The sequence below is a fragment of the Eucalyptus grandis genome, chromosome 2 (assembly GCF_016545825.1).
Source record: "Eucalyptus grandis isolate ANBG69807.140 chromosome 2, ASM1654582v1, whole genome shotgun sequence".
Taxonomy (NCBI): Eukaryota; Viridiplantae; Streptophyta; class Magnoliopsida; order Myrtales; family Myrtaceae; genus Eucalyptus; species Eucalyptus grandis.
Window position 1 is genome coordinate 26,935,323 of NC_052613.1, and position 13,320 is coordinate 26,948,642.

General features: G+C 39.8%; 1 protein-coding gene across 1 annotated transcript; it reads left to right on the forward strand.

Moving 5' to 3' along the window:
• The first annotated feature begins 522 nt into the window (after positions 1-522).
• On the forward strand, positions 523-13,320 carry LOC104426595. Its single transcript, XM_039307518.1, has 21 exons — positions 523-907; positions 1,027-1,111; positions 1,402-1,441; positions 1,541-1,789; positions 2,675-2,774; positions 2,850-2,924; positions 3,822-3,920; positions 4,354-4,470; positions 4,569-4,684; positions 4,887-4,986; positions 5,558-5,916; positions 6,204-6,534; positions 7,281-7,492; positions 8,043-8,261; positions 8,530-8,716; positions 9,265-9,515; positions 10,267-10,359; positions 10,453-10,554; positions 11,122-11,479; positions 11,813-11,950; positions 12,033-13,320. Exons 1-21 carry the CDS (start codon positions 776-778, stop codon positions 12,807-12,809), a joined length of 4,140 nt encoding a protein of 1,379 aa, XP_039163452.1. The 5' UTR covers positions 523-775; the 3' UTR covers positions 12,810-13,320.

Sequence of the window (13,320 nt, forward strand, 5' to 3'; positions counted from 1 at the left end):
TGATAAAAAAAATGAGTAGTACAATAATGGTCTAATTATAATGTATCTATTAGAGACTATTCTGTTGAACATTCATCTATTTCTATAGTGTATAATACTAAATAGAAAACATGAAATATGATAAACACAAAAATGAGCTTAGAGTATCAAATACATAAACCTAATGTAATCATAATACAATTATTAATGATGTCCAATAATGCCCATCCATTCAACATGTTCATTAAATGTTCTGGGGGCAGTACTTTTGTTAATGAATATACTATCATAGGAGTGTTGCTAATGTGCTCATTCAACACTCTTTGTCATTATGAAAATCGTTATTGCTGTACACTGTTTCTGCAACTGTTTCAAAAGACGAAGACGGTAAAGCGCCATGAAAAAACGAAAAAAGAAATTCGGTTAGGCCCAACCCATGAGAAAAGCCCAAACTGAGAAACCCGTAGTAGGCCCATTCGCCAATGGGCCCATTCAAAGCTTAAAGTTGCAGATCAGAAATGCTGCAGCCTGCAGCGACGGGGAAGACGACTTTCGAATTCGCAGTGATTCGATGCGATGCAGAAGGTCGCTGCTTCGCAAATCGCGAGCATAAGCATTCCGATTCGACGGCGAAGCGATCGCAATCGGCGCCAGATCCGGCGGCCTCTCGATCTCGCTTCGTGATCTCTCGTTCTCGCTTCGATTCGTTGTCGAGTTTCCATAGCTAGATCGGATCCTTCAGGCGTCCGGATTCGGAATCCAGTTCTGGTTTTTGTAACTTCTTCTTCGATCCGAGATGCTGCGGCTGAGAGCGTTCCGCCCGAGCGGCGACAAGATAGTGAAGATTCAGTTGCATCCGACGCACCCGTGGCTCGTCACCGCGGACGCGTCGGACTTCGTCTCCGTCTGGAATTGGGAGCATCGTCAGGTAGCTCGTCTTGCATTTCCGTGTTTTGCTACGTGTGTGGTGGGCCGGCTCGTTGCGGCGGTCGATTTCGATGTCGTTTGATGCGATGATGATCGCGGGGGTTCTTCTGGTTTTCTTAGGTGATTTACGAGCTGAAAGCGGGCGGCGTCGACGAGAGGCGTTTGGTCGGTGCTAAATTGGAGAAGCTTGCCGAAGGAGAATCAGGTGCGTAGAGTTTGATAGGATTCTGATCAAAGGAAAAAGATATGAGTTGAGTGTGGATGAAAGCTCGTTTAGTTGCAGCAGATGGCATTGGTTGTAGAGGCATTAAACATTGATTCCTATGACGAAAGAGATTTATATTACTGGCCCAATGCTAGTATGCTCATGAGAAGAACATAAATTGAAGCATACAAGCGCAATTTTTTTCACAGCTTATGTTTTTCTGCAGACTAATTGGTAGGTGGTCTTCTGTAATTCTGCATTAATGATTTCCTTTTTATGGGTTCTTGTAGAGTCTAAGGGCAAACCGACTGAGGCCATTCGGGGAGGAAGGTAATTGCTTTTTCTCTGCGAATTTCTGTTTCCTTTGTTTACTGATTTCCGATCCGTCAAGTTGGGAAACTGAACTATTTTTGCACATCGTTACTCAAGTGTTAAGCAGGTGAACTTTTATGATGATGATGTGCGCTATTGGCAGCTGTGGCGTAACCGATCTGCTGCTGCAGAAGCTCCATCGGCTGTTACCAACGTCACTTCAGCGTTTGCTTCTCCAGCACCATCAACGAAAGGGCGTCATTTTCTTGTCATTTGTTGCGAAAACAAAGCTATTTTCCTGGACTTGGTGACAATGCGAGGCCGAGATGTACCTAAGCAAGAACTTGACAACAGATCATTACTCTGGCAAGTCCTTACTCCTGGACACAGCCTGATTCCGATTTAATGACAGTTCTTTGCTTAATGTGAGAATATTATAGTTTGAGAGCCACTTGTCAGTACTAATTTTTTTGAGCGCCTCGAATTTGACCCCTTAAATGTACACTACTGGATGTGCCCCTATCATATATATATGTATGGTACATTTTGTTTCTGTAAGTTATGTTTCATTTCAGACTAAGTGAGTATAGTAAACTTTTAGTTGATTAATTATGGTTCTTTTTAGTATATTAGCTAGTTGTCAAGCTTGAGGAGTAAGGTCACTATGGTAGGACCATAACCATTGTTAGATTTAAAATGTAGATTAGTAAATTCTATTCTCAAACTCCATTCGATGATGATAATCCAACATGGATGATAGTTGATGAATTGTAACTGCAAATGGCTCTATAGTTGATTAGTCAAGGAACTTTATTCAATTCGATGAAATGATAACTTGGTTCATGATGAGTTTGGCCAGAAACTAGAGGCCTTCCAGGCTTGGGTTGCTAAATTTGGAGACCAATCATGTTTCCAAAAGATAATAGTAGGTGTCGAGCTGTTACTTGCAGCAACTTGTTTTGTCATCTTCATATTGATGTCAATTGTCATTTTTTTGCAGTGATATGTATCGTATCCTTCCTTTTATTATTCCTTTTTAGGCTCCAATCTGTTTCATATCTTCTAATACTTGGAGGGCAAGTATTAATGTTTGTATAGGTCGAATCTGCATTTACAACACAAGTCACTCAATCATCCCTTACACTGTTTTTCTTTCTTTTCTTTCCAATGAATTACTGTCTGTTGGCTGTTCATCATCTTTTTAATGCTGATATGTGCTGGTATCTCTGTTGCTTTTTTCTTTTGACGCAGTATGGAGTTCCTGGCCAGATCTGCATCTGGAGATGGTCCACTTGTTGCTTTTGGTGGATCGGATGGTGTCATTAGAGTACTTTCAATGATAACATGGAAGGTTTGGCCTTTGCCAATTTTGTGGTCTGAATATTAGTGCTGAACATGCAATTTGAGGATAGTAAATTTTTTGCAGCTTGTAAGGAGATACACAGGCGGTCATAAAGGATCAATTGCTTGTCTAATGACCTTCATGGCTTCTTCTGGTGAGGTAGATATTCATAACTCATTTATATTTAGCTTTCATTGTATTGTTACTTGGTTGTGAATGCTTATGTTATGGACAAATTGATGGAACAAGTTTCTACATCTAAACATATGGATAATGTGAGGTGTGAGTATTAACTTATAATGTTAAGGTAAAAAGCTCTACTTGTGATTGTTAACTTTGCGGGAATAGCTTTGTGAACCAGCAAGTCTGAAGTCAAGGTTGTGGCACAACGTGTTTTGACAATAGTGTTAGAAGATGATAAGACTGAAGATGGAACTAAAAGTGGGACTTATGGGAAAGCTTGGCACTATATGAACCTTTGTAGATTAAGTGAAGTGGTATGAGCTCTTGAGGCTTGCTGTTGAAGGAGAAAAGTGACAGCTTCTGCCATGGTCAATTCTTTGTTGGATTTCAACTCATGCAATTCCTTCAACGCTAGCAGCAGTTGTTGATTCTTTTATTGTAAGCAGTTAGCAATGGTGACGGTGATCCAAATTCAAGTTTTTTCTTCATTATCAAAGCAACTGCTGAGCAATTTCATTGGACAGGGTTCAATTACAAAATCTACATTTATTGTTGTAGTAAATACATATCCTTTTGTTATACTTGTTTTCATATAGTCATCTTAATCCATTGAGTTTTTGAACTATTTGCATTCATAAAATGTACACAGACTTCCAGCAGTTTACCTAATGAAACTTGCTTTATCAATATTAACATGTGCTCTGGAGGATTAGTTTCTCACATTGTTTTACTGCAACTGGTTGCAGTTGTAAGTTTGTTTATCTTGCCTTTTATTGCTGGTGCAGTCAAACAAGTTGATCCACAGTAGCTCATACATGGTTTCTTCATCTTCCAATTTATATGCTTTCTAATGGTTACTTCTATTTATTGTAGGCACTTCTGGTGTCTGGTGCCAGTGATGGTTTGCTTGTTCTCTGGAGTGCAGACCATGGTCAAGATTCTCGAGAACTAGTACCCAAGCTAAGCTTGAAAGTACTATTTTCACCTATGCTCTCCTCATTCTTATTATGATCTTTCAGTTCAAATTCTTAGAAATGAACCAAAACCCATTTTGATGCGTTAATTTAATTAACTAATATTTGCTTGTAAAGTGAAGACCATGCAACACTGTCATCACTGTAGAGAACAAGTCCTGGATTGTGCAAATCCAATTATTGACTTTTACTTCACGAAACTACCACATGAATATTCTTATCCTGACAAATTTTGTTGCAAAAAAATGTAACTGCTGGTGTTTGATCATGTATTTGCTCTTGATGGTATCTATTGTCTATTGTCAGCTTTGCTTTCCACATCTTTTTTCGTTGATGCTCGATGGAAGTATAGTCCTCATTGCAAACCCATTTAAATTTTTAGATGCCAATACTGGTAGGTTGAATCAGGGACTAATTGATTCCAATTTCAGGCACATGATGGTGGGGTTGTGGCTATTGAACTTTCTAGAGTGAGTGGAGGACCTCCGCAGCTTATAACAATTGGTGCAGACAAAACGCTAGCTATATGGGACACAATGTCTTTCAAGGTGTGGAATTTGATCTTTTGATTTACAGTAATGGTTGAAAATTTCTTTGTTTGATGCTTTATAACATTGACAACTTTTAGCTCATCCCTTTTTTTTAGGAGTTGCGAAGAATTAAACCCGTGTCTAAACTTGCTTGCCACAGTGTTGCATCTTGGTGCCATCCTCGGGCTCCAAACCTTGATATATTGACTTGTGTAAAAGATTCCCACATATGGTACGCGTATCACTTTTCCTTAGTGGCTATTGTTGGTTTTCAGCTAGATGGTGTTATGAGCTTTTCTTTTGCAAATAATTATTGCAATATGTGTAGAACTGAGTTTGTTCTATGTTTATGGGTTTCTTGGTAAATGAAAATAATTAGAAAGATGCTTTATTCTGCTAACTTGGTAGAGTAATTCCATTATCGTCTTTTGCAGGGCCATTGAACACCCCACATATTCAGCTCTCACAAGGCCCTTGTGTGAGCTTTCCTCACTTGTTCCACCGCAAATACTTGCTCCGAACAAGAAGCTTAGAGTACGTACTGAGTAGCTGATCCTTTCCCTCTACCTACTTATTCCATCCGTGGGTTAAGCGTAATCTCATAAGGGGAAACATCTCAACCTTAACGCAAAAATTTCTTGGAGTAATCTATGCTTAATTTAAATATCTGTTATATAAACTTGCCTGATGTGTAAATTGAATGTTAGATGAGTAATGATTTTCCATGTGAAAATTAAGAACATCGGCCTAGTTCATTGATTATGTTCTGTCACCTCTTCTTAAAACTTGAAAGGGGAGTTCTACAGAAAGCGTTGAAATATAATCTACTGTTTCTTTGTTATAATGCACAAATTGTTACTAAGTTCTTAAAAAGTAAAATTCATTAGGGCTTTAAAGTGGTTTATGTATTTATGTGCTGATTAAGGATGGTTGTTTAGAGAGGGGGAGGGATAGCGGAAAAAGAGAATTATTCATCTCCAATTACCAAATTGACCTTTACTGGGTACTTCTGGAAAGGAAATCCTTGTAGGGCTTAAAATAGTTTTTGGTGATGATATTTTCTTTTGGATTGTATAGCTCTGATCCTTAGGAGTTGCTATTGCAGGTATATTGCATGGTTGCACATCCATTGCAACCTCACCTTGTTGCTACTGGAACCAATGTTGGTGTGATTATGTGTGAGTTTGATGCCAGGTCCCTTCCACCTGTAGCTCCACTACCAACGCCTCCCGAGAGCAGGGAGCATTCAGCAATCTACGTGGTTGAGAGGGAACTGAAGCTGCTAAACTTCCAGTTGTCGCCCACTGGAAATCCATCGCTTGGGAATAATGCCTCATTATCTGAAGCAGGAAGGTTGAAGGGAGAGTCATCAGAGTTGTTACATGTCAAGCAGATTAAGAAGCACATTAGTACTCCAGTTCAAAATGATTCGTACTCAATTCTTTCTGTCAGCAGTTCTGGGAAGTAAGTTACTGTCAAATTTTAATTTGCTTATGTTTTATAGATGCATTACAACATGCAACCTATCTCGTATTTTTTTTTCCTGGCTTCTGGCGACTGAACTTAAAGGGAATGAATGCATTTTTCAGTATGTACGGTGCAACAATTACAAACAGATTTTGCCTGTATATTGTTAATTCTAATTAACATGGACTGTCAACTGCAGATTACTTAATATTATTGCATGTGTTTGTTTCTTCTGTGTACTTGACTGACTGTAGCTGCTTGCTTCCTACTGGATTTGGGTGCAGGTATCTTGCAATTGTGTGGCCAGATATTCCTTATTTTTCTATTTATAAAGTTGGTGACTGGTCTATCGTTGATTCCGGTACTGCAAGACTTCTGGCATGGGATACTTGTCGTGATAGATTTGCCATATTAGAATCTGCACCTGCCCCAAGAATTCCTGTACTTCCTAAAGGTGGTTCCTCAAGGAGAGCAAAAGAGGCAGCTGCTGCAGCAGCACAAGCTGCAGCAGCCGCTGCATCTGCTGCTTCTGCCGCCGGTGTTCAAGTTCGTATCCTGCTGGATGATGGAACATCAAATATATTAATGAAATCCATAGGCAGTCGCAATGAACCGGTACTATTTATTTAGCTATCTAGTGTGCTTTCTCGTGCATGCGATTTAATTCCCTTTCTCCTTGCAAGTCTTTTGCCTAAACTATACAGGGATCATGCATTAGTAGGGTTCAATGACCTCTTGGTTTGCTTTTAAACTGAGTAATTTTAGTAGATGTACTTCTCATGACATAGTTAGAATATCTCAGGAAACGGGTATGCTGTGTTGTATTTAAGGCAGTTTCATTCACCAATAGATACAAAATTAGCTTGTGAATTACACATCTCTAAAATACTTGTTCAAAGTTCATGAAGTGAGGAAGTGCTGGGAAGGATTCAAGTCAAAGTCTCACTCTAGGGATGCTCCCCACATTTTACCATGGCCACAAGTTGGTCAGACATTGTACATTTGATCTGACCATCAGAATTATTATTCATCAAGCTTTGATGACCCAATGGTCTAATTATTGTGGTACATTTTGTATGCAAGAGCCTGCTTTGTGAAGTGACAAACATTTTGATATAATTAGGAGATATGATTTTGTTTAAAAAGATCATTAACTGATAATTGCGTACACTAATTTTCTTTTTCATGTATTAAGAGGGTTATGTAACTTCATTGCTGAGTGGTATAGAAAAGAACTTGTTTTTTTTATTTTTTTTATGGTTTGCACTTGTTCATTGTCCTCCTAGCAAATTCCTTGTTGTATTTTGTGGGTTTTCCATTTCTTTTGCATGGTAATCTCAACTGAAGATCATCTCTTGTAGGTTATTGGCTTGCATGGTGGAGCACTTCTCGGTGTAGCTTATCGGATGTCACGAAGGATCAGCCCTGTTGCTGCAACTGCTATATCATCAATTCAGTCAATGCCCTTATCAGGATACGGCAATAGTGGCCTTTCTTCCTTCACTGCTTTGGATGATAGTTTATCTCATAAATCTTCTGCTGAGGCAGCACCACCAAATTTTCAGCTCTATAGGTCAGCTGTAATTTTTTTTCTTAGCTAGTAGCAAAATGGCATCTAATTGCCAGTCATTTGGATCATCAGCATTTGGATATTGCTGAGTGTAGAGCACTTGCTCACTATTATTTACAATAATTGCAAACTGTGTGCAAGACACTATGGAATATAATACAGTTGAAATATATCTAGGATAAACTGAGAAGAAGACATAACAGCGTTTTGGGTTCTATCTCTCTCATTCTCCTGAAATATGTCTTGGAAAAATTGTTCTGTGTCTGACTCCATGTGATTCAAGGCATGTGAACCGTCAAATCAAGTGGAACTCATATGATCTGATGACTCGCATGCACAGGGCTCACATGGTCCGGGTGGATGTATGCTCAAATTTGTCGTCTGGAGTTGCGGTGCTAGTTGTAGTGGTTAATAATGATTTTTTTTTGTCCCTGCAACTCAGTGGTGTGCATTGGTTTCCATCTTTATTTACTGGCGAAATTGGTTCCATCTCCAATAATATTCTTCTTTCTTCATTTATAGTCACTACATATTTGAACCTTTTTTGTGGCAGCTGGGAGAGTTTTGAACCTGTTGGCGGTCTTCTTCCTCAGCCAGAATGGACTGCATGGGACCAAACTGTTGAGTACTGTGCGTTTGCATATCATCATTATATAGTTATATCTTCTTTGCGACCACAGTATAGATATTTAGGAGATGTTGCAATCCCTTACGCTACTGGTGCTGTTTGGAATCGAAGACAGCTGTTTGTGGTTACACCTACCACCATTGAGTAAGATGCAGTCATTGTCTGATAATCTATCTTGATGTTTTTTTTTTCTCCTTTAGTTGCTTGGTTGTAGTCCTTGAGAAGTTTGTATGCTCAACTAAATGTCTCTTTTCTGATAGTTCCCTTCTCTGAACAATTAGTTACCTTTGAAATTCTTTTTTATATCTTAGTTTTTTATCGTGTACTCTTTGGTTTGCTAGTAGGATGATATGCTAAGCTTCTATTTTGTTCGATTCCTAGATTATCTAATACCGTTCTTGTGTTGCCCTAGATGTGTCTTTGTCGATGCTGGAGTGGCACCAATAGATATAGAAACAAGAAAGATGAAAGAAGAAATGAAATTGAGGGAGGCGCAATCACGGGCAGTTGCAGAGCATGGAGAGTTAGCTCTAATTGCAGTAGAAGGTCCCCAAGCGAGCTCACAAGAAAGAATCAAACTAAGGCCGCCAATGCTGCAGGTTAAGCATTTTCAGCATTCTGTATGACGTCATTTCACTATTCTTTGTTAGCACTTAGTTTCTTTTGATTGGCTGGAGAATCTCTCCCTCGAGATGAGATCAAGTTACTGGATTTAATTGTGCTTACAATAATGCTATCGATTCTGAAATAAGCTAGCAGAAAGAATAATAATCTGAAACGTTACTCGCTAAGATTTATCCTTCTTGCGCCTATAGTCAAGTTTCTTTGGGCCTATGATCAGCCTATTGAATTGTGAAGGCGTTGTGTTTGATTATAGATTGCACACATGAAAGAGCTTTCTGCTTTAATATGTATTAATAAGTTGGAGGATTTTCAAGTACACTTTGAAGCCAAATAGAAGTTGCTGACCTATGTGGCGATATTCCTATGCCACTTCAATAACTGAGTCCTTTTTGACTTGTTTTAGCAGGGGACTCTAAATTAGGAGTATCTACCATCTTAATCTTAGTCATTATCCACCTTATTTTTTTGAGACAGTCTTGTCCTTTCTTTAATGTGTAGTAACAGTCCATCTTTCTCTATTCAGGTTGTTCGTCTAGCATCTTTCCAGCACGCTCCTTCTGTTCCTCCATTTGTGAGTTTGCCAAGGCAATCCAAAGTTGATAGTGATGACATAGCAGTGCTGAAGGAGTTTGAAGAAAGAAAAGTTAATGAGGTTGCTGTTGGGGGTGGTGGGGTCTCAGTAGCAGTTACTCGTTTTCCAATGGAGCAAAAACGACCTGTTGGACCTTTAGTAGTGGTTGGCGTTAGGGATGGTGTTCTTTGGCTAATTGATAGGTAACAGGCCTCCAATGCTTCTAAAATGAGATAGATTAGTGGTTTTCTCAAGTGTATCATTTAGTTACTTCCTGAAAGGTTATTGATGCTCACATGTGCCTTCATACTAAGAGTAAAATGAATCAGAGGAGTATTTCTTTGTGCAATCTTGCTTAAAAACTTACCATCCTCTCAATCTAAATTTGCACAAACAAAATGTCATTTTGAATCAACAGCTTTGTCAGCATTTGTACAATTATCTGATTTCCTATGAGGAGCTACTCAAAGTTCTGTTGTAAATTTTTTAACTAATGTCAAGCTTTTGAAACCTGTAGCGTAGGTATGAGTCTTTCCCATATTTGACTTATTGTATGTAATGTACTATGGAATATGTAAAATTTTCTGTCGTATTTTTATGTGTTGAAACATAGATACAATATTTCACTCTTGAAATACTAGCTTTGGTGGAAGTTATCATTAGGCAATTACAAACTTATCATTTCTGGAAACTGAATACCAAAGTCACAGACAGTAGCCAAAGCTGAAAGGCCACAATGAAAGTTTAAATTACCCAGCCATTTCTGAAGTTGGTTAAGCTGGAAGTAGGAAGCAGAGATTGGCCTCTTGCATGCTTTTTTCCTTTTCTGTTGTGGGTTATGTACTCATAAATTAGAATTTTAAGAGCATTGGGCTGTTTATCTATGAATATAACTGTAGCTAGTATTTATTGATTTCACTATGCATCTTTTTGTAACCCAATTGTCCTTTCTAGGTACATGTGTGCACATGCCTTATCTTTGAGTCACCCGGGTATTCGTTGTCGGTGTTTTGCTGCTTATGGAGATGCAGTTAGTGCGGTGAAATGGTAGTTGCTCCTTTCCTTCATGTATTGGTGCTTCTTGTCCCTATGTTATCCCAGGTCAAGTAAACAGTGTCTCTTTTGCTGATGGAACTGCAGGGCAAGTAGGCTTGCTAGAGAACATCATGATGATTTGGCCCAGTTTATGCTTGGAATGGGCTATGCTACAGAAGCTCTTCATTTGCCTGGAATATCTAAGAGGTAAACTCTCACTAGAGCTGACAAGAAATGACAAGGTTACTCCTTTGTGTTTTTTAAATCTGGAATGGAATTTACTGGAAGAAAATAAAAATTGCTTTGCTGTAATTGAACCATAATAATTTCTAAAGTTACTTTTTGATTGAAGAGTTCTTGGGGGCACTAACTACTGGCCTCAACAAATGATCTGATTATATTTCCATTCCTATAAGTAGAAAATTCCCTATCGATTTGAATCATGGACAAACAATTGAAGGACATTACTGAGTTACCACAAAATATAAAATTTCCAAACTGATATCATATTATTTGACCGATTATCAAATCATCGGACTTATTTATCCAAAGTCAAAAGATTGGTATGATTTTGCATCTACAGCTACATCACTGGTTGAAGGTCCTCGTCTATTCTATAGTACATATGGACAGAGGTCCTATGATGATGGTATTAGATTAATCCTTGATGATGCATCCATTTCTCTGAGCATATGACAAGGTGTTCAGCTTTTGTTTGTGTTTTAGGATGAAATGTGAGGTATTAAGCATTTTTGGTGTTTCTACACTATCCAGGTTGGAGTTTGATTTGGCTATGCAAAGCAGTGATCTGAAAAGAGCTCTACAGTGCCTTCTTACAATGAGCAACAGTAGGGAGCTGGGCCAAGACAGTGTAGGGTTTGATTTGAAAGATATCCTCACCGTAACAACTAAGAAAGAAAATCTTGTAGAGGCTGTGCAAGGAGTTGTTAAATTTGCTAAGGAATTTTTGGATCTTATTGATGCTGCGGATGCTACTGGGCAAGCTGACGTTGCTCGGGAAGCTCTTAAAAGGTTATCTGCTGCCGGTTCAGTAAAAGGAGCTTTACAGGGTCATGAGCTAAGGGGACTGGCTTTGCGACTTGCTAATCATGGAGAACTGACACGGCTTAATGTATGCAGCTATCTTTGTGTGACTTTGTCTTGTGTCATTATGTGCGTTGATACTAATTGCTCAGGCTGTCCATTTATTTAGGGCACATCTATTGCTCGGTTATTTTTATCCCATGTTGAGCACCAGTACCAAACTAGGTTGTGATGAGCACTAGTACATTTACTATGTGTTGCATGTTAGTGGAGTTTGTCATCTTCATTACCGTTCAATTGGATTCCAATCAAAATGGATTATTTGGGGACTTTAAATGTCATTAGGCACACAGAAGTAATCAAATACCAAAAGTTGTTTGGTGAACTCCAAGTGGTTTCTAATTTCTAACAATCAATACAGGGTCTGGTTAACAATTTGGTCTCGGTTGGCTCGGGACGCGAAGCAGCTTTTTCAGCGGCTGTTTTGGGCGACAATGCTCTCATGGAGAGGGCATGGCAAGAAACTGGGATGCTTGCAGAGGCTGTACTCCATGCCCATGTATGGGTCAATCAACTTACACTTCCCTAATCTTGTCTCATTTTGTCCTGACCTGACTTTCCTAATGCATGTGTACTTCTAGGCTCATGGAAGACCCACTTTAAAGAACTTGGTGGAGGCGTGGAATAAAATGTTACAGAAGGAAGTTGAGCATGCACCGGCCACTAAAACAGATGCCGCAGCTGCATTTCTTGCTTCTTTGGAGGAACCGAAGCTTACCAGTTTGGCAGAAGCTGGCAAGAAACCACCAATTGAAATTTTACCACCAGGAATGCCTTCTCTTTCAGCTACAATGGCAATGAAGAAGAAACCCCCTCCTGCCGCGCAAAATCCACAGCCGGATCCTGCTAAGCCAATGGCAATAGAAGCACCTCCCTCAGCAACACCTACAGGGGCACCTACTGGTGCACCTACTGGGGCACCTACAGAGACACCCCCAAGACCAGAAAGCGCTCCACCACAAGTAGAAGGAAGTGAACCTGCCAAGGATGCTGGAGCTCCTCCTCTATCTTCATCAGCCAGTGACCCGGGCCCACTTGCTCAGGTAGAAGGCGAGCATGCCCCAACAACTTCTGGTGCTGATGCAGCAGAACAAAAGACGAATGAGACATCGGATCCTGGTTCAGATACTCAGAAGGTGGAGGAACAAGAAGAGCCAGCAGTGTTGGAGGAAAAAAAGGAAGTGACCCCCAAGACGCCAGATACTCAGGAGCCAGTTGCATCTGGGGTTTCAACATCTACACCATTACCAGTTGCGTCTGTGGCTTCGACGTCTACACCATTACCGGTTGTGTCTGCACCATTACCAGTTGCATCTGGGGTTTCGATGTCCACACCGTTACCGGACTTTTTTATCTAAGCAGCAATCTTCTAAAGCTAGCAGTAGAGTTCTTTTTCCTGGAGAGCTCGAATTACCACCGCTCGTGATGAACCATCCGCTGCTATGTCCTTTCCCAGTGGATCAGGAAGCCGAAGCAACCATTGATCAGTCATTAGTATGTCGAGAGGCACAGATTGCTGGATGCATGCAGATTAGGATGGTTTGCTAAGTTGATCTTCGCTTTAGATTTGTGCGGGTTTTTTGTTTTCTGTTGCAGGCAACAGGGTTATTCACCCTGTACGAGAAGCAGAGTTCAGTACACCACATGTAGCCGCCGGCTCTTGTAAATCTATCAGAGGACCGCCCGTTTTGTATGATATGTATTTTTTTTTTTTTTTTTTTTTTTATGATATGCATTCATGGGACGGTCCTCCGTGATTTTGCGTTTCTTTTTATATCAGATTGCTGTTCCTGTCGTCGTTCGTTGTGGTCTTGTTTCTCCTGTCTGGGCAGTCTTCAATCTCTATTCCAAGTCGGTTGCTGAGGTTTA

Coding starts and splice junctions, on each gene's coding strand:
- LOC104426595 (XM_039307518.1), top strand. CDS start 776: ATGCTGCGGCTGAGAGCGTTCCGCCCGAGCGGCGACAAGATAGTGAAG. Junction 1,112..1,401: donor GCTTGCCGAAGGAGAATCAG/GTGCGTAGAGTT, acceptor GGGTTCTTGTAG/AGTCTAAGGGCAAACCGACT. Junction 11,480..11,812: donor GAGAACTGACACGGCTTAAT/GTATGCAGCTAT, acceptor CAATCAATACAG/GGTCTGGTTAACAATTTGGT.